General features: G+C 45.0%; 2 protein-coding genes across 9 annotated transcripts in view; one reads left to right on the forward strand and one right to left on the reverse strand.

Moving 5' to 3' along the window:
* Nucleotides 1–16,452, reverse strand: TEN1 (TEN1 subunit of CST complex). 2 transcript variants are annotated; one of them, XM_032615096.1, is made up of 4 exons: nucleotides 16,188–16,452; nucleotides 10,484–10,580; nucleotides 6,645–6,802; nucleotides 1–371 (listed from the first exon to the last, which is right to left on the reverse strand). In XM_032615096.1, exons 2-4 carry the CDS (start codon nucleotides 10,573–10,575, stop codon nucleotides 250–252), a joined length of 372 nt encoding a protein of 123 aa, XP_032470987.1. In that variant the 5' UTR covers nucleotides 10,576–10,580; nucleotides 16,188–16,452; the 3' UTR covers nucleotides 1–249. The 2 variants fall into 2 exon arrangements, with proteins under 2 accessions (XP_032470987.1, XP_032470988.1); XM_032615097.1 differs by having other exon boundaries at nucleotides 16,216–16,353.
* ACOX1 (acyl-CoA oxidase 1) overlaps nucleotides 16,155–20,865 on the forward strand; it is a 25,335-nt gene continuing 20,624 nt past the window's right edge. For 3 of the 7 annotated variants that reach the window (XM_032615091.1, XM_032615093.1, XM_032615092.1), the window contains exons 1-2: nucleotides 17,007–17,127; nucleotides 18,425–18,510. Coding sequence is in view for 3 of the 7 variants with exons in the window: in XM_032615087.1 (XP_032470978.1) it covers nucleotides 16,582–16,690; nucleotides 16,968–17,127 (269 nt within the window). In the remaining 4 variants the exon portion in view is untranslated. Of the gene's footprint in view, nucleotides 16,691–16,967; nucleotides 17,128–18,424; nucleotides 18,511–20,865 lie in introns of those variants that run through there. The other 4 variants (XM_032615087.1, XM_032615088.1, XM_032615089.1 and 1 more) reach the window with 4 other exon arrangements.

Below are 20,865 nucleotides of genomic sequence, written 5' to 3' on the forward strand. Positions count from 1 at the left end.
TACGTCACACCACATGGCTTTATTCACGAGGACCTTCTGCAACCCTCCAGGACCCACACGGGGCCCAGCCGCCAGGGCCCCAGAGCCCGGCCTCTGATCTCTAGGCTTCCATTTCTGGGCCAATCCCAGTGAACTACCCCTCCCCTCTTCTCTCCAGGAAGCTCCTGCATCTTCTCGGCGGCAGCTCCAGAGCGGGGGCGGCGGCGGGGAGGGGGTGGGGCGGTTTGCCAGGAGCTGCTGCTTCGCTCTCTACTGGCTGCTGTCCCTCTCTCGTTGGTACAACCTCTGCTCCCGGATGGCTTGTTCTAACAAGGGGAGATTCATTCCTTCCACACAAGTCAGCACCCGGGCCTTCACCACGCAGTCTCCATCTGAAAGACACAGACACCAAGGCACAGGCAGTGTCAGCAACACACCCTGCAGATGCATTCCGGCCGTTTCCCCTCGACTTGTTCTCGGGCCTCGGTTTTGACAGAAGAGTCTGACAGGGCACAGGTGAGAAGGATGGTTTACAGGATGATGACCATTTGTCTACTTGGGCCTCAGAACTGCGGGCCCACCATGCACTACAGGCACATGGCTGAAACTCAGGGGGTAGCCTGAAAATTCCACTCCGGCCCAGAGAGATGTAGCCTCTACTTCCCTCTTTTGTCATCTTAACTCCTACCAGCTTCTCTGTAGCTCCCAAGTGCCCAGAGTTGAGGAGCAGTCTCAGTCACCACCCTAGTTCTCCATTTGTACCAGGGGAAGGGCCCCTTGGCTTCGTAGGGCTCACTGGCATTGGAAATTGGAGCAAAGAGAACCCCATATTTAATCAATCCAAGGGGAGAGTCTGGCCTTACAGGGGCAAGTCATCCCACCCTGGACAAGGGGCTGGGGGCGCTTCTAGCAGATGCTGTGGTGAGCTGATGGAAAGGTTTGTCGATGTTCAGGTGACACCAAATAGGAAGGACATCTGGGGTTTGCCCTTATAGGTGGTTGGTTTTTTTTTTTTTTTTTTTTGCACTATGTTCTCTCTGCTCTCTGGGCACGTCAATGAATACATTCAGTGTTCTAGAACATTATGCCGTCCTCTTTTGATGCCGTTTTGAGATAGAGGCTCTCTCTGGTTAAAGTCTATGCCTAACTTTTCCTCTAGTCTAGGCCACTTTACTGATTTAACAGAGCCCGGGGGCAGAATTCAGAGAGCTGGACTGTGTAGATTCCAGGCTTCAACACAGAGAGATGAACTCATTTGAAACATGAGGTTGCCTGTGTGTCGTCAGCTTCTGTCGGCCCCAGCGCTGGACGGCAGGGGCTGCATGGCCTAGAGTGGGGTGGGGGGGAGGGCATGGGACAGTATGTGGATCTGTGGATGGATGTAGACTGTTGATTCTCATCACTCAGGCCTCTTCAGGAATAACTGGCTCATCTATACTAATCAGTCAAACAGGATATTTGCCTGAACTTCATTTGGCACTGAAAGGCCTAGACCTTTTCTTGTGACACACGTGGCCCTAAATAGTTTTCACAGAGCAGCTGCATGTGTTCAGGATGACACAGGGAAAGCAAGGACAAAATCAGAGTGCTCTAATTCGCAGTTAAAAATCTCAAAATAGAAGCATAGGTCAAATGTTTCCAAACTTCCTGTATGAAGATTTTCTTAGTATTGGACTTAATTTCACAGAACTTTCCTTACAATAATAATGCCTGTCAGCTCTTTCCTCCCCTCAGCCTGGGGAAACGTTCTCTTCGAGATACAGATAGTGGAACATGTTTCTTCCCGTGAATGAAGAAAAGTTATTAAAAATGGAAGTGAACTTCAGAAGTATGGTTATCACAGGGACAAATCTGGCAACTCTCTTAGTCCATCTGCAAAACGTCTGTGTAAATGGAATAAAAGAACGGCATTTGAAGAGTGCTGCAGGGGAGGAGAAAGGAGTTTATGAAGCCAGAGAAATAGTCATTTAGGGGAATCTCTTCTTGCAAAGAAAAAGAACCTGCGGCAAAGGAGAAGGGCTGAGGGAATTCCCTGGTGGTCCAGTGGTTAGGACTCTGCGCTTTCACTGCCGAGGGTGTGGGTTCAATCCAGAATGCAGTGGGTTGAGGTGTGAGTCTGAGATAAGGAGGGGTGATGTGGAGAACAGATCTTCTTTTAGGAAGTTTGACTGTGGAGGGAGGAGGGTCACAGCTAGGTAGGGATAGAGCTGAACTTGACATTATTGTTGCTATCATTTTAATACAGAAGAGGCTTGAGCGCTTTATATGCTGGGAGGGAAGAACCAGTGGTAACAGGTTAAGGATTCAGCTGAGAAAGCAAAGCCCCTGCAGGAAGGCAGGCATGCATCACAGCACAGGGGCTGCACCGCAGGCAGGAGGGACCCTCCTCTCTCCCAGACAGACTGGAGGAAAGGGGCTACTGATGGGTGTGGATGCATATAATTTTAGGAGAGGCTGCAGCTGTGGCCTCAATTTTACCTGGGATGTAGGAGGTGAGGTAATTTGCTGGAAGGGACGGGGAGGTGATGACGAAGGGGGTCCTGCATGAATGCCTGAAATAGCTGTTGCGGGTCAGGGGGAGGGGGGACCAGCCAGGACATGTGGAAGGAATTCTAGGCAGCGTGAAGGGCCCGGAAGAGATAAGAGACCTTGAAACCGTTGTGCTAGGAATCCCTGGAGCTTTGTGAACTTTCTCCATCAACAGTTGGGTGGGACCTGAGAGGGTGGGGATTGGGGTTTAATCAGGGAGGAATGATGGAAGACGAGGGGTTGGAACTTCTGCCAGGAAAGTGGTTGAAATGATAGTGAGGTCAAGCTGGAGAGGAGAGAAGGTGGTCCCGATGGGTGACGAGGAAGAAAGATACTGAGGGTGGAACCTAGTTTCAGGCAGCAGTGGGGCGGAGGTGGCAGAACTGGTGCTGCAGGAGGAGCTGGCAGGATTTCCGCCCCACCTCTGGGTTCTGTAATGGGGCCTGGGAGGCTCCACGTGGGAGGGCAGGAGGGGAACTGGTGCCTGGGGGGGAAAGCCAGGTTTCAGGCAAGTCCCAGAGAAGGGGGCTTGAAGGTTCGAGAGGACACAAGGAAGGCCTGTGAGGGCAGGAAGCAGTCAGGTGAACGGAAACCAGAACAGGTGGGATTTATGGTGAGAGCTCTGGGGCAGTTTCTTGCTGTAGGCAAGTAACCTTCAGCCTGGTATTCCACGCGGGCCCCTGGAGCAGAGCGGGGCCGAGGCTGTGTCCTCACATCTTAATCCCTGGACTGGAAGCCCTCGGCCCTGCGGGGTGTCCTGGCCAGCTGGTGTTGGCACATGGCTGGCATTTCTTCTCTTTCGTGTGCAAACATTTCAGAAAGGTGCCTTGAGGGGGCCTCTAGTCCATCCTCAGAACTGCCAACCTTGCCACGGGGCAGGATCCGTGTGTGGTTGACCTTTGTGTCCCCACAGGACTTCAGACCTGGCCGGGGGCCAGACAGGCCACTGCAGGTTGGAGGTCGGCGACTGCTGCCAAGCTCAGCCCACACTCTGCCCTCCCTCCTCACCGTCGTCTTTCTTTCCTTGTGTCAGTCTCGAATGACGAGCATGTCGTCTCAGAAATTAGAAACTGAGGGGAAACATTTTTTTTAAGGAAAAAAAACCCCTACACATTGTGATGAAAATAATGGTGAGTGGTAAACTTGCCAGAGCCTAGGAAGAATCCTGCTGGATCTGAGGCTTGACTACTGAGGTTCCATGTTTTTTGCTTTTTGGCAAGAACACATCAGAGCAGTACTGTCTGTGCTCTCCTGGTGCATCACACCAGAGGTACACGACCGATCGGTCCGATTTTTGTAATGTTTGATCACCTGAGCTACAGTGTTCCCGGCAAGCTTCCACCTAATGATTTGAGCAGCCAGTGGTAACGTTGCCTGGATTTATTATTTCCTCGGGGCTTTTAACATGGTGACTTTAGAATTTAGTTGTTTCTCATGCGTTTATTCACTGTGATTCTTCTCTAAAGAACGTTCCCTCCTCCAACCATTTGGTTTCCCTGAAATACAGTCCGTTCAGAAAAAGGTAGGATCAACTCAAGGGAAGGAAGAGCAGGTTTAATGCAACCAGGAGGAAGCAATTAGCTAATTCCAGACCCAAGTTCTCCAATAAATGGCATTACAAAAAGGAAAAAAGGAAGACAGAACCATTATAGAGACTTGGGATATGTAACCCAAAGGCAATGCACGGACTTTGCCTCCTGCTTTTTTTTTTTTTTATGCGTTACGCGGGCCTCTCACTGTTGTGGCCTCTCCCGTTGCGGAGGACAGGCTCCGGACGCGCAGGCTCAGCGGCCACGGCTCACGGGCCCAGCCGCTCCGCGGCATGTGGGATCCTCCCAGACCGGGGCACGAACCCGTGTCCCCTGCATCGGCAGGCGGACTCTCAACCACTGCGCCACCAGGGAAGCCCTGCCTCCTGCTTTTAAACTAACTTTTTGTAAAAAGCCATTTTGGGGCCGAGGAGGGGAATGAACACAGACAAGGTATGTACTAGAGCATATTAAGGAACAGCTATTCATTTTGTTGGGCGTGATTGTGATGTTAGAGATAGACATTGAGGTATTTATGGGTAAATGAAATGATGTCAGATTTGCTCTAAAATACACCAGCAAAATAAGTAAGTAAATGCGGGCGATGATGACACAACAGTGGAATGTGGATCACTGCTGAATTTGGGTGACGGGTACATGGAGTCTCATTCTACTTTTGTGCTTGTTTGATTTGAAACCATTAAATTGAAAAAGTGATATGGGTTGAATTTGTAAAGTTTTTTCCATTTTTCTTCCCACAAATAATTCTAAATGTCTTCTCCAGGTCCCACCCTGGTCCTGGCCTGATGTCCCACCTTAGTATCAACCCCTCTCTGTATCTGCAATCAGACCTTTGAGTTACAGATACTGGGCAGTTGGCTCCTGAGAGCTCCCAGGACTCCCTGTAGGGGCCAGGAGTGCAGGAGGGAGTCTCAGGTGAAGTGGGCTGCAGTCAAAGTGGAAATGATTTATTCAAGGCCCTTTGTACCCATTTCCACCCCTCCTCCTGATACTTCTCTCAAATCAATGATGAAGGCAGGGACTCTGAGCTCAAAGGCTTAAGCCTGAATAAAGATTAACTTCTATTAAATCAAACGTAATTAAAGTAAGCCCCGTTTACTTTTTTTCTAGTGCATTTCATCCAGAGTTAAAAACCACTGCAACTTTTAGAAAGTAAGTTGGGAGTGTAAATCAAGAAACATAAATGTTCATATCCTTTAATGTAGCAATTCCACTTTCAGGAAACTACCCTAAAGAAATAATCAGAAAGTGGACAAAGTTTGGTAATAGTTAAAGGCCATTAACTACGGCATTTTAAATATATATCTAGATAGATTGTTTAAACTGTTTTTTCCCTCTGGCTATAAAGCAATACATTTTCATTGTCAAATAATAAAAGTATAAGGAATCCCACAGCCCCACCACCCAGAAATAATTACTATTAACGTTTTGGTAAATAATATTTCAAACTTTTATGTGTATAAAAAATGTCTAGGGCTTCCCTGGTGGCACAGTGGTTGAGAGTCTGCCTGCCGATGCAGGGGACACGGGTTCGTGCCCCGGTCCGGGAAGATCCCACATGCTGCGGAGCGGCTGGGCCCGTGAGCCATGGCCGCTGAGCCTGCGCGTCCGGAGCCTGTGCTCCGCAACGGGAGAGGCCACAACAGTGAGAGGCCCGCGTACCGCAAAAAAAAAAATGTCTGTTTAACAAAAATGAGATCATATGACACATACTGTTTTGTAAACTGCTTTTTCTCAGTAAAATACTATGAACATCTTTTCATATCAACTGATATAAATTTACAACACCATTTTTGATGGCTGTATAATATTCTCCTGGCTGAATATCTCATAGTTTCTTTAACCAACTAATGTACAGTGTACTTATAAGAGCAAAAAATGGAAACAATACAAATGTCTAATGCTTGTGTGAATTAGTGCACACATCTACTCTGTAAAATATTATATAGCCATTAAATACTATATCTAGAAAAAATTTTCAAGACATGGGGGAATGCTTATGATATAATGTTAAATTAAAATAACGAGATACAACATGTTATAGTTACATAAAGCATGTGAAGGAAAATGGCACAGGGACAGCCAGAGAGGGAGGCAAAGAATACAAGTACCTAGGTTTTAAAGGGCAAGCTTCAACCCTTGATGCCATAGAGATTCTCCCAGGTTGCTTCTGCTCCTTCCCTTGCGTTTTATTTCTCTTACCCTGACTTCCTGGCCTGTTACTCCAGCCCCATCCTCTCTGAGCCTTAGTTTTCTCATCTATGAGATAGCCATAAGATGACTCATTAAGGGCTGGTGAGCAGATTCAAAAAGATTTAAGCAAACCTCCCAGTACCAGGCCTGGCATGTTGTAGGCCTGCAGAAATTAATGATTTCTCTCCCCGCTTTCTCGCTTCCCTACGGCAGGTCCACCTCAAGCCCAACCACGTCTCTTTCCTATGAGTCCCTATAACTCGTGGGCTGATTTGGAAGGAATGTTAACCCCAGTGAGGGACCCCTGCTGGGTCAGAAGCCAAGCCCAGGCACCCAAAAGACTGCCCCACTCAGGACCCAGAGTGAAAAAGGGTGTGTGAAGCCAAGGCTTACCCTTCTGGTGCTCCAGCTCCCCAAGGACCATGTAGAGGGAGCCCACCTGGGCTTGGAACGGTTCCACCAACTTGGTACAGACGAGGATCGGGTGCTGGTCAGATCTGTGCTGAGCCATCAGGGTCACTCGGGACTTTGTCATGTCGTAGCTGTACAACCTGGAGGTCAGGTAAGTGTGATCATTTCCATCCATAGACAGAACCAACCCAAAGTTCTAAAGGTTCTGGGAGGCCAATACATCCATGGGAAAATGTTCAGCCTGACTCGGATCAGAGAAATTAAAGTGGCAGCAACAGAAAAGGTTAATTAGGTCTACATAACTGAGGTATAAATTACATGCATTAAAAGGGACCTGTTCATTGACTGTTGACAGAAGTATACGCTGTGTAACCAGCACCCCCATCAAGCTTTGGTACATTTCCATCACCCCCAAAAGTCCCCTTGTGCCCCTCTGAACTCAGTCTCCCCACCTTCCACCCCAGGCAACCACTGATCTGCTCTTGGTCTGCACAGGTGAGTTTTCCTCCTCAAGCGCCTCATGTAAATGGAGTCCTGACAGCATGAGTTCTTCTGTGTCTAGCCCCTTTCACTGAGCATGATGGTCTGGAGACCCATTTATGCTGTTGGGTAAATCAGCAGTTTGTTCCTTTTTATTGCTTCGTAGCACTCAGTTGAATGAATCAATAAATTATTATGATCCTCACCAGCTGATCTGGTTTGCTTACGGACTTGTGCTGACATACGTTTTCATTTCTCGTGGGGAAATACCCAAGTGGGATTTCTGGGTCATGTGGGCGATCTGTCTGTTTAAAGGAAACTGGCAGATTGTTTTTCAAAATGGTTGTGCCACTTTACTTTCCCCCCAGCAACATATGAGGGTTCTAGTCATTCCACATCCTTGTCAGCACAGGATACGGTCAGTCTTTTTAATTTTAGCCACTCTAGTGGGCATGAAATACCGCACCATTGTGGTTTTAACTTGCGCTTCCCTAATGACCCATGATGTTGAACACATTTTCACGTGTTTATCTGCCCTCTGTATATCTTCCTTGGCAGTGTCTTGTTTAAATCTTTTACCCATTTAAAAATTAAGTTCTTTGTCTTCTTATTGGGTTATATGGGTTCTTTGTTTATTCTAGGTACAAATCATTTGTTGAATATAGATAATATACACACACATGTTCGCTTATTTTTTACCAGTTCGTGGCTTACCTTTTAATCTTCTTAATGGTAGCTTTTGATGAGAAGCTTTTAATTTTGTTGAAGTCCAATTTATTCATTATTTTTCTTTTATGATTTTTGTTTTGGTTTGTTTTGAATATTTATTTATTTATTTGGCTGCACCAGGTCTTAGTTGCGGCCTGCAGGATCTAGTTCCCTGACCAGGGGTCGGACCTGGGCCCCCTGCATTGGGAGCTCTGAGTCTTACCCACTGAACCACCAGGGAAGTCCCTATGGTTTTTTGTTTTCTGAGTCTAAGAAATCTTTGCCTATCTCAAGGTGTATGTGAAGGTTTTCTCCTGTTTTCTTCTAAAGATTTTATAGTTTTAGCTTGTTCATTTATGATCCAGTCAGAATGATTTTTTTTTTTTTTTTTGGTATGCTGTGGGGTAGGGATCAAGGTGTTTTTTTACCCCCATAAAAATATCCAGTAGTTCCAGCACCATTTGTTGAAATGACTATACTTTCCCCACTCAATTAAATTGATGTCTTTGTTGAAAATCAGTTGCTTTTGGTTAAATAAATAGATGTGGTTAAATAAATTATGGTATGTCTATGCAATGAAATAAAATGGATCTATTTAAAGTGATGATATAGATTTACATATTTGGCATGGAACTAGGTCTACCATACACAGTTAAGTATGGTACAATATAGTAAGATAATAGGATCTCATCTAGCTTAAAATATTTATAATATTTAAATATTTAAATAATATTTAAAATATTTATACATGTATATATATATATGTCTCCAAGATGGTCCCCAATGATTCTTATCTCCTGGCATCCGCATCCCTGTGTAGTCCCTACCACCCTGACTAGCGCTGACCTCTGTAACCAATAAAACATTGCAGAGATGACCTAGAGTGACTTCTGAGGTTAGGTCATTGACATTGTAGCTTTCTCTTTGCCCTCTCTGTTGAGTCACTCCTTCTGGGGAAAGCCAGCTGCCATGTTATCAAGACTCTCAAGCAGCCGTATAGAAAAATCCGTATTGAGGAAGTGAGCCTTCTTGACAACAAGCAGCACAAAATTGCCAAACATGTGAATGAGTCATCATAGAATCAGACCCTCCAGGTCCACGCCAGCCTTCAGATGCTGGCAGCCCTGGCTAACATCTCGACTGCAATCTTCAAAGTCAATCTGAGACAGAACCACCCAGCTAAGCCACTCCCACATTCCTGACACTCAGTAAGTATGAAAAAATAAGCATTTATTGTTATTTTAAGCCACTTAATTTTGGGGTGATTTGTTACACAGCAATATGTGACTAACACAGTATATATGTATATACACATATTGTGTATATACACACCCACCCACATGTACACACAAACACACATGAAAAAGCATGTAATCACCAAAAGGTTAGCGGTGGGTGGTTGTCCACACAGTGGAATTACAGGTGATTTTTACTTGTTTTTTTTTTTTTTTTTTTTGCTGTACACGGGCCTCTCACTGCTGTGGCCTCTCCTGTTGCGGAGCACAGGCTCCAGATGCGCAGGCTTGGCGGCCATGGCTCACAGGCCCAGCCGCTCCGCGGCATGTGGGATCTTCCCAGACCGGGGCACGAACCCGTGTCCCTTGCATCGGCAGGCGGACTCTCAACCACTGCGCCACCAGGGAATCCCTTTACTTGCTTTCTTTACACCCTTACGGATTGTCTACATTTTTTACAATGAATATGTATTAATTTTTTAGCATTTAAAAATTATTAGGGACTTCCCTGGTGGCGCAATGGTTAAGAATCCGCATGCCAATGCAAGGGACATGGGTTCGATCCCCAGTCCCGGAAGATCTCACATCCCACGGAGCAGCTAAGCCCGTGCGCCACAACTACTGAGCCTGCGTTCTAGAGCCCGCGAGCCACAACTACTGAAGCCCGCGCGCCTAGAGCCTGTGCTCCACAACAAGAGAAGCCACCGCAATGAGTAGCCCGCACACTGCAACGAAGAGTAGCCCCGGCTCGCCGCAACTAGAGTAAGCCCGCACGCAGTAACGAAGATGCAATAAATAAAAATAAATAAATTTATTTAAAAAAACAAAAATAATTAGATAAAATTATGACTTTTAATTTTTAAAATAATTTTGAAAATATATAATAATAAATAATTTAAAATGTAAAAATAAGTGATTTTTTTAGTAATTAAAAATACGTACTTTAGGGGACTTCCCTGGTGGTGCAGTGGTTGGGAGTCCGCCTGCCGGTGCAGGGGACACGGGTTCCAACCCTGGTCCGGGAGGATCCCACATGCTGCAGAGTGGCTGGGCCCGTGCACCACGGTGGCTGATCCTGGGCACCCGCAGGCCACAGCTGCTGAGCCTGCGCGCCACAACTGCTGGGGCCCGTGTGCCTGGAGCCCGTGCTCCGAACGAGAGAGGCCACCGCAGTGAGGGGCCAGCACACCGCAGCAAGGAGTGGCCCTGGCTCGACGCGGCTGGGGGGAGCCCGCGTGCAGCGGCAAGGACCCAACGCAGCCAAAAATAAATAGATAAAATAAATTTATAAAAAATATATATATACTTTAAAAATAATTTTTAAAATATTATAATTTTAAAAAAAGACTTTTAATTTTTTTAAACATCCCCCCCACCATGTGAAAAAAACATTCTCACCTGCCAAACGTTCTCAGTGTGTCCCCATCAGAAACTTGGCCGGCACTGACCTCCCAGGGGAAGTAATAGATCCCAGGTTTGGGCAGCATCATTGCTCCTGTAACCAAATAGTTGAGATGGATTTTTGAAGATTCCTGACAAACCAAGCCAACCACAAGATGGAGATTAACAGACACGAGACCAGCAACAACTGAAAAGGTAGCTCCAGGGGATGGTGTTTTAAAATTTAAAAAGATTTTTTGATAGGTTTATGCATTCACATATTTAAAAAAAAAAAACCAATATACAAAAGATCTCTGTGGAAAGTGTATGATTCCCACTCTAACTCCCATGCAGCCCGTTCCCTCCCCAAGCCCCTAAACCTGGGATCGGTAAAAAGGCAGACAGTGACATATGGCCTCTGTCACAACTACCAAACTCTGCCATTACAGTATGAAAACTCGCAAAGACGATAAATAACGAATGCGTGTACCTTATTTCCTTCAAACTTTATTGACAAAAACATGTCGTGAGTTGTCTTGGCCTTTGCTGCTGTTTGCCAAGCCCTGCCCTGAGGGGACCATTTCCATCAATTTGTATTTAGCTTTTCATTATGCAAATAAGGACAAACATGCATATATATTTATTTCCCTTCTGTACTATAGTATACATACTGTTCTTGATTTTCTTTCACTTAATATATTTTGACACTTTCATAGTTGTATATAAAGGGAGTCTTCACATTTTTTAAATAAACTTTTTATTTTAGAATGGTTTTCATTTATTTTTTTTAAAAAACCTGTAAAGATGGTACAGAGAATTCCTATAAACATCACACCCAGTTTTCCCTATAATTAACATCTTACATTAGTATGACACATTTGTCATAATCAGCCCGTATCAATATGGTACTATTAACTCAACTCCATACTTTATTTGGATTTCACTGGTTTTTCCCTAATGTCCCTTTCCTGTTCCAGAGTCCCTTCCAGAATCCCACATTACATTTTCTTTTTTTTTAAATAAATTTTATTTGTTTATCTTATTTTTGGCTGCGTTGGGTCTTCGTTGCCGCGCGCAGGCTTTCTCTAGTTGCGGCGAGCGGGGGGCTACTCTTGGTTGCGGTGCGCGGGCTTCTCATTGCAGTGGCTTCTCTTGTTACAGAGCACGGGCTCTAGGCGCACAGGCTTCAGTATTTGCAGCACGCAGGCTCAGTAGTTGTGGCTCTCGGGCTCTTAAAGCACAGGCTTAGTTGTTGTGGCCCACGGGCTTAGTTGCTCCGCGGCATGTGGGATCTTCCTGGACCAGGGCTCGAACCTATGTCCCCTGCATTGGCAGGCAGATTCTTAACCACTGCGCCAGCAGGGAAGTCCTAGAATCGCTTTTAAAGTAATTTTTCTACTCTCACCCCGTATAAGCTAAACTATAAGTAACTATATCATTAAATTGATTTTTTAAAAATTACCATGGAGTAGCATTTGACTCTTTGTGGCGTTAGGGTTGGGGGAGATACTCTTTTGTAAATTTTAACTTCAATTTCTTCTTCAAACAAAAGCTGCTATGTGTTTGTTAAGACACTTCTGTTAAATAAGCACAGCTGGCTCCATAAATCATTATCCATACATTATCACACATTCAAGAAAGTTTCTGAGAAGACATATCAGGACAGGCTTCTCTTGTGGGTCAACTGGATTTCAAATACTCTCTCTAGAAGTCTGAGTAATGGTACAACCTGTACTTCAAGCCTTGCCCTTTTCACTCCCCAAGTCAAAGTATCCACTTCCAGGAGAAAAAAAATCCATGGTGTGAAGATGAGAAATAGGCTTCTTTTTAACAACTGGGAAGTTTGAAAATACTGTACAGGAAGGATGGTGAACCAGTCTGACTGCTGCTTTCATCTTTTCTGAAGCAACTGTCAAGATTGCTGTAGTGGGATTGAAGGTCAGAGAAGTAACACTTATAACTAAGTTCATCATAGCTTTTATCGGCTTTGGGTTTGTTTCTTGGGGACAAGAAACTTGATGGCATATGTTTACCACTCCAGAATTAGAATAGGTTACTGGTTTATCATAAAAGGATATAATTCAGGAACAGCCAGAGAGAAGAGGTGCATAGAACACGGTAGGTGGGGAGGGGTGTGGAGCTTCCATGCCCTCTCTGAGCTTTGCCACTTTCCCAGCCCCTCCCTGTGTTCACCAACCCAGAAGCCATTCATCAATGTGTTTAAAGTTACAAGTCTTTGTTAAGTCTATATTATACAATGAATCTCCAACATTAAAACTCGAGTTAGGCCACATGATTTGACCTATGGCCTCAAAAGATTCTATCACCTGGGGATTATTTCCAATTTTAAGTGTAATCTCAACTAAATGAATTTTACAGTAACCAAATAAAATGATTATTTTACTATGCCTTTAAAAGTTTTGCAATCACCAGAGTAAAAATGAATTCAGGGAAGAATCACCACTGGATGCAAAAAGTACTGGGTAAAAGTTTGATGAAGAACCGGCATATTTACATGGTCTCAACAGTATCTCCCCCACAGATTACTTATTAATTACAAAGGAAAAAATGGTCCACTTCACAGTGAAGAAAATTAGCAAATACAGCCTTCATGTGCCTTCTGTATGTGATGCACTAAGAAGGACACATTGTTTCTGTGATATTCCTATAAAAAAAAAAAGTATAATCTAAATCTAGTCACCAAGAAATATCACACAAATCTGAATTGAGAGACATTCTACACAGCAACTGGTTTATATGCTCTAAACGTGTCAAAATCACAGAAGATAAATTGCTCCAGTTAAAGGAGGCTAAAGTGATAGGACAACTGTTATGGGTGGAAATGTGTCCCCACAAAAAGAGATGTTAAAGTCCTAACCCCCAAGGACCTCAGAATGTGACCTTATTTAGAAAGAGGGTCTTACAGAGGTAACCAAGTTAAAATAACGTCACTACAGAGGGCCTAATCCAATATAACTAGTGCCCTTATAAAAAGGGGAGAGTTTGGACAGAGACAGACATGCACAAAGGGAGGAGGCCAGGTGAAGGTGAAGGCAGAGATTGGGGTGCTATGTATACAAGCCAACGAAAGCCAAAGATTGCCAGCAAACTATCAGAAGCTAAGAGAGAGGCACAGAGCACATCTCACTCACAGCCTCAAAAGGAAGCAACTCTGCCGATGCCTTGACTGTGGACTTCTGGCCTCCAGAACTGTGAGACAACAAATTTCTGTTGTTTAAGCCACCTGGTCTATGGTACTTTGTTAAAGTAGTTCCAGCAAACTAATACAACTAAATATAATTCATGATCCTGGATTGGACCTTGGCTGGGAGAAAAAATTGTGATAAAGGACTTTATTGGACAACTGTAAATCCACAGAAAGGTCTGTAGATTAGGTAATAGTATTGTATCAACGTTAAGTTTCCCTAATTTGATAACTGCTGTTCTCTTTGTCCATTTAGGTGGGCCCTTGGGAGGGAGAGGAAATAGGCACAGGAAGACGATGTTTTAACCAGAACCCAGTCCCATGGCTTTAATACCACCTCCAAGCCACCCTTCTCCATCCCTGATCTGCTCAAGCCCAGGAGTCATTCTTTGTTTTTTTTTTCCAGGAGTCATTCTTGATGTGTCCCTTTCTCTCATGGTTGCATCCAATCCATCACAAATTTCTGTCCGTTCTACCTCAAAATACATATTGAATCTATCCACTTTCCTCCATCTCCATGGTCACCAACTCCATCCAGGCCTTCACCACCTTTATAACTGGTCTGTTTCCACTCTTTTCCTTCTACAGTCCATTCTCTTCATAACAACCAGGGTGATATTTTATTGTATTTTTTAAATAAATTTATTTTTTATTTATTTAGTTTTGGCTGCGTTGGGTCTTTGTTGCTGCACACAGGCTGTCTCTAGTTGTGGCAAGCAGGGGCTACTCTTTGTTGCGGTGTGTGGGCTTCTCATTACAATGGCTTCTCTTGTGTGGAGCACGGGCTCTAGGCGCTTGGGCTCAGTAGTTGTGGCTCACAGACTCAGTAGTTGTGGTGCATGGGCTTTGTTGCTCCGAAGCATGTGGGATCTTCCTGGACCAGGGATCAAACCTGTGTCCCCTGCATTGGCAGGTGGATTCTTAACCACTGTGCCACCAGGGAAGTCCCCAGAGTGATATTTTAAAATAGAAAACATGCCACAGGAGTATTTTTTGCTAAAGCCTCAAGCCTGAATCTTATAAAGCCTCTAGATCTAAGCAACAGCCTATAGAAAATATAGAAATAGAGGAACGTGTTAAAGATATCACAGAGAGGGAAATTGTGGGCAAGTCACACGAAAAACAACCTAGTTTTTTCAATAAATAAATCGGAGAAAAAAATCAATGTCTAGTGGAAACCTATACATTAAAAGAAGCTTAAGATTCTTATCAACCAACTGCAATGTGTAGACCTTGTTTGGACCCTGATTTGAACGAACCAACTGCAGACAATTTTTTACAAAGCCATCAGAGAAATCTGAATACTGATTGATCTGTAGAGGTAGGAGATAGATGGGCCCCTGCGCCGGACAGCTGGGGTTTGTCAAGTGGTAAAACTGAATCTTTGTTCTCACCCAGACACTCCAAGAACAAAGCTAGTGGCAGAAGCTGAGCTCTGCTTAAGTAAAGAAATAAGATGACCACTCCTGAGGTCAAGGAAAACTTCCCTGTCTGCACATGCGCAGGAAGGTTCCTGGGATTCAAAAAGGGAAGGGGTGGGGGGCTTCCCTGGTGGCGCAGTGGTTGAGAGTCCGCCTGCCGATGCGGGAGACGCGGGTTCGTGCCCCGGTCCGGGAAGATCCCACATGCCGCGGAGCGGCTGGGCCTGTGAGCCATGGCCGCTGAGCCTGCGCGTCCGGAGCCTGTGCTCCGCAACGGGAGAGGCCACAACAGGGAGAGGGCCACGCAAAAAAAAAAAATTGATGCGTCAGTTTTACAAACAAGTTTTTTTTTAACTATTAACACTATTAAAAGTGTATAGTTTTAAAAAACGGGATTAGTATGTTGTTTAAAGTTACAAAGGTAAATGAGAGATAAAGGAGATGGGCAGCGTGCCACACCTTCGTTACCATGGCATGAGGTCAAAAGGAAACAAAAATGAGGAAATAGCTTGGAAGAATTTTACTTCGATGTTCTTTAGGAAACAAAACTAGAAACAATTTATTATGGTTAAAGTGGCTGCCTCTGAGGATGGGGAATTTCTGCTTTTCATTACAAATCCTCTTATACTAGCTTTTTTCAACGTGTGCTTTTACTACTTTGATGACGATAATTGTGAAAACAAAAAAGTCTCCTTTCAAAGACCTCTAAGCACACTGCCACTCTTAAGTCCAAACTCACCCCATAACCAGGGGAGAGCGCCCCTAATTCCACACTCAGCTCCCCGCGGCCCACGCCTCTGGCAGCAAAGATGCCGTTATCTTAACAAACGATAGTTGGAGCCTCTCCCCGGTGCGACCCTTGTTCCCGTCCATTTTTTCTCCAATCTTGTAAGGTTTTGGGAAACGCTACGACCTCCCCGATAACTCCGAAAAGCACTACTGTTCGCCGCCCCAAGCCTTGAGTCTCCTCCCCCATCTCATTCCCGGGGATGCCTTGGCGCGCGGACCCGGAAGCGGCGGGGCGGCCGTGTCCCGAGGCTCAGGCGCAGTCCTCCTCAGCCTCGTAGTCCCGCCCCTTCCCAACCACTCCGCGAACCTTTCTGGGCCTCCTGGCCTCGGGGTACCTCTTTCCGCCCAGCGTGACCACGTGACGACGGAGGGGGGGTTGCGGAGAACGCTTCGCTTTCCCCCCGGGGCAATTTCTTGATCTTCTTCCAGGGTCTCCTAGCTGGGCGCCGCTCAAAGGCTCCCCTGGCCGAAAACAGGGGACCCGCCCGCCCCGGCGCCGCCTCCGCCTCGGCCGCGGTCTGTCACGCGCGGAGGGGCCGCGGTGAAGGAGAAAGGGAGGGCCGGGGCGGGCCGAGGCGAACGGGGCGGGGACTCGCGGTGTCCTGGGGAGGCTCTTAGGGCTGGGCCCGCTCTGGAGGTGCGGAGACTCGCTGTCGCTGCTGCCGCCGCCTCGGCCTCAGCTGCCTCTGCTGGCCGTCACCATGAACCAGGACCTGCAGAAGGAGCGGGCCGCCGCCAGCTTCAACCCGGAGCTGCTCACGCATGTCCTGGACGGCAGCCCCGAGAACACCCGGCGCCGTCGAGAGATCGGTGAGGGCGGCGGGCCAGGCCTCCTTCCTTCCCCGAGCAAAGCTTGAGACTCCCTCCGGGAGGAATCGGGGGACGCTGTAGGGCGTAGGCCGCAGCCTCTGGCCCAGCTTTAGGGGAGCCTGGACCGCCCCATTTCCTGGGGCGGCTCTGGCGGGGGGAATCGCCTATAACGAGAGGGGACCTGTGCCCGTGAGTCTGAACCCTGCTGTGACCCAGGGAGCTTTAACAGAGCCCTGAATTTCTGTCTTCCTCTTGATATCCTTTAACTCCCTACCAGAGAACCTGATTCTGAAAGACCCAGACTTCCAGCATGAGGACTTGAATTTCCTCAGTCGTAGCCAGCGTTACGAGGTGGCTGTTAGGAAGAGTGCTACCATGGTGGAGAAGATGAGGAAGTTTAACATCGCAGACCCTGCTGAAATCATGTGGTTTAAAAAGTAGGTATGCCTTAGCTTAGATCAAGTGTCTAAGCCAAAACTTCAGATCCGCAATCTGCGGTGTCCTTTTTCATCGTGCTTGACGTTTGAAGACTCGAATTGGCATATTTTCACGCCATTTTAAAGTTATTTGTGTCGAAAATAATGTTTACTTTTGTATTTAAGCCTTTTAAAGGGATGGCATTTGTAAAAAGTTGATCATGGAAATGCTATCATTTTCTATCTCAAGAATCATACAAATTCGGTCCAGATGTCTCAATTTTGAGTGATTTAAATGCAGAATGACTTTGCTTTTTGTAAGAAGGAGGCCTGCTAAATTTAGAAGCTGCGTTTGGAAGGATGTTTTCAGTTGCAAGGACCAAACATTAAATATTTTAGAGCAGTAACAGGTCGTATTTTCATATGTGTGTAGATCTTGAGTTTAAAATAATGGAAGATATGGGTGGATGAAGAAGAACGTTAGTCATACCTTAGAATGAGTATAAAGTATTCTAAGAACCCAGCATTGTTGAATCTGATGATGATATTTAAATGGCTCCCCTGTCATACAAGACCTCATAAAAACATGCCTTGGTCCTACTGCTGAAAGAGTATATCCTTTTTTCAGACCATCTGCTTTTTGTTGTGTTTTTAGAAATAAAACACATTTTTTTTTACCTTTATGTAAATAAACACTATAATTATATGATCTTACAAGATTTCTTACAAGATCTTACAAGATTTCTTTGACTTTCAGCATCTCTTACACTTCTCGCTTATTCCTGGGCATTTCCTGTTTTAGGCCTCTACATTTTAGAAGAACTCCAATATTTTCATCAATAAAAATAAATGGTGTGAATGGTACATATTTAAGAGCCAAGAAAAATGAAATATGTTACAAGTTCTGCCTTTATGTAGCAATAGGCATTCCTCCCTATACTACTGCTGCAAATACATATGGTATATAATTATTTTCTATTTGACCTGGTTATTATTGTCAAGAGGAAATGATTTACTCCAGCCCTTAGGACCACACTCAGAACTCCTTTCCATTTTAGTTACAAAAATGCAGTTAATTTGGTAGTCCAGTCAGAGTACTTACTAACTTCCAAATGCTGTTTTTTTATTTTTAAAGTTTGTAACTCATGGCTGTGAGGTTATTGAGGTGGAGTAACTCCTAGAAGATTATGTTTCTAATTTTCCTGAGTTCGGTCTGTGAACTTTAAAAAATTAGTAAGATTTTATTCTTCCTTAAAACAACACAAAAGGGGAGGTTTGTTTTGTTTTACTTTAAAATGGCTGATGCCATGTGTTTCAGAGTTGGTTAGAAGATTTCATGATCTGTGGTGGTGCACAACGTGTAACCAGACTCCGGTGAAGTCACAATGAAATAAAGTCCTTTATGTGAGTTAAAGATCAGTGGACACCAGCCAACTGTTTTGCGTATCATTTTTTATGACACAGACCTCACTATTTGCGAAATACAAAGTACAAACTTTGGCATACACTTTGACATCTTTCCGGTATTTCTGGGATGTGACAGGGAGATCCATGTATGTTAGAGAAGGGGACTGAAAATTAGTCTTGGCAATTACTGAACGCCATCGATTGTCACTCACACCCATGTCTTATGTATCACTAACAAAGTTAACTATGATGTACCATTAATTGTGAGATGCATCAGATTTCTTAAATGCTAAAATTGGCTGTGAGGAGAAGGATGCTATAATTAATCAAATATAGTAATATTTCTCTGGGGATTTGGGGCATTTACTGGTCTCTTTTACATCCAGTTTCTCTATCACAAAATAAAACTCATGAGAGTATGTTGAAATTGACTAAAGTATTAGTAAAGTACTTTGAGATTTCTCAACTTGAGCAGTGAAAGAATTCATCTCTCCATTCCTTGAGAAAATAAGACTTTGCTGTTTGGGGAATAAGAGTTACTTTCCTAATGCCCTTTCCTGTAATTTTGTCTTTTAACTATACTGTTTGCTATGCAAAAACTGTAAAATATTCTTAAAAGTACTTTAAAATTCTGATGAGAATCATTCATGGTTTCTGTTATCCTTATTAGGTTTTTAAAGCTAGTTGCTTGAAAAGCATCTTCAGGAGGGATTAAACATAACTTAAAAACAAGCACTCAGATTTTGTTCTTGAGTTAACTTTTTTTTTTTTTTTTTTTTTTTTGCGGTACGCGGGCCTCTCACTGTTGTGGCCTCTCTCGCTGCGGAGCACAGGCTCCCGACGCGCAGGCTCAGCAGCCATGGCTCACGGGGCCCAGCCACTCCACAGCATGTGGGATCTTCCCGGACCAAGTGTCCCCTGGACCCGTGTCCCCTGCATCGGCAGGCGGACTCCCAACCACTGTGCCACCAGGGAAGCCCGAGTTAACTTTCAAGTGGCCTCAAAAAAAAAAAATCTCAGTATGTTTATGAAAACATAAGTATTTGACAATCTTTATTTTGTGTCATATATTTTTCCCTCTCAGTTTCCTAGAGTTAATTATTTCGTGTCAGTGTCATCATTTTACCAACCCAGAGCCTCCTCAATTCCATCAAGGGATTGGGAGTGTCTTATATTGCCACCATTTTTAGCACCTAAATTACTGGTTTTATTTCTCAGAAATGCTCGCAGGTTCATTTCCTCCTTTAGTAAAGCATGGTTGTGAGGGAGTGCTGTGGTGCCCTTGCCGTTGAGAGGCCAGTTTCTACATTTATCTCCTCGTTACTTGTCTCCACTTTAGTGATGAATATGTTTTGCAAAGAGCCTTACTTCTCTTTGTAGTACAGCAGCAGGGAGTTGCTGCTGGTTGATATTCCTATACCTCCTTTCCCCTCTTTCTCTCCTTTCAGTTTCAGGTTGTTTTTTTTTTTTAAGGTTTTTTTTTTTTTTTTAATTTATTTAATTTATTTATTTTTGGCTGCGTTGGGTCTTTGCTGCTGTGCGTAGGATTTCTCTAGTTGCGGCGAGCGGGGGGCTACTCTTTGTTGCGGGGCACGGGCTTCTCATTGCGGTAGCGTCTCTTGTTGCAGAGCACGGGCTCTAGGGCGTGCAGGCTTCAGTAGTTGTGGCACGTGGGCTCAGTAGTTGTGGCTCACGGGCTCTAGAGCACAGGCTCAGTAGTTGTGGCGCACAGGCTTAGATGCTCCACGGCACGTGGGATCTTCCCGAATCAGGGCTCAAACCCATGTCCCCTGCATTGGGAGGTGTATTCTTAACTACTGTGCCACCAGGGAAACCCTCAGTTTAAATTAATATTTGATATTTGTGTGAAACTCATAGAACCTTAGGGTTAAAAAGCATTTCTGATGTTGACTAGTCCAGGCATTCCTTGGATGTTTGAATCTGTCCCCAGCACCCCTGAAAGGTGGTGGGATGGTTTCAGGGCCTCCCCAGAAGTGAATTGGCAGCCTACCCCCCACTTTCCCTTAATTCATGCTCTGCTTGTTGTACAAGCCAGGATAGGCTGGTGGTGACACTGCTTCCAATCCATCCCTTGAAAAGTCATACGGGTCAGTTAGGTGGTACTTACTTTGTACCCTAAGCTCTTTTTTTTTCTTTTTTTAAATAAATTTATTTAGTTTATTTATTTTTATTTTTGGCCGTGTTGGGTCTTTGTTGCTGCGTGCGGGCTTTCTGTTGCGGCGAGCGGGGGCTACTCTTCCTTGCGGTGCGCGGGCTTCTCACTGCGGTGGCTCCTCTTGTTTCGGAGCACGGGCTCTAGGCGCGTGGGCTTCAGTAGTTGTGGCACGTGGG

Source organism: Phocoena sinus, chromosome 20 (genome assembly GCF_008692025.1).
Source record: "Phocoena sinus isolate mPhoSin1 chromosome 20, mPhoSin1.pri, whole genome shotgun sequence".
NCBI classification, from domain to species: Eukaryota; Metazoa; Chordata; class Mammalia; order Artiodactyla; family Phocoenidae; genus Phocoena; species Phocoena sinus.

Coding starts and splice junctions, on each gene's coding strand:
- TEN1 (XM_032615096.1), bottom strand. CDS start 10,575: ATGATGCTGCCCAAACCTGGGATCTATTACTTCCCCTGGGAGGTCAGT. Junction 6,803..10,483: donor ACACTGAGAACGTTTGGCAG/GTGAGAATGTTT, acceptor CCTGACCTCCAG/GTTGTACAGCTACGACATGA. Junction 372..6,644: donor GGAGCTGGAGCACCAGAAGG/GTAAGCCTTGGC, acceptor TGTGTCTTTCAG/ATGGAGACTGCGTGGTGAAG.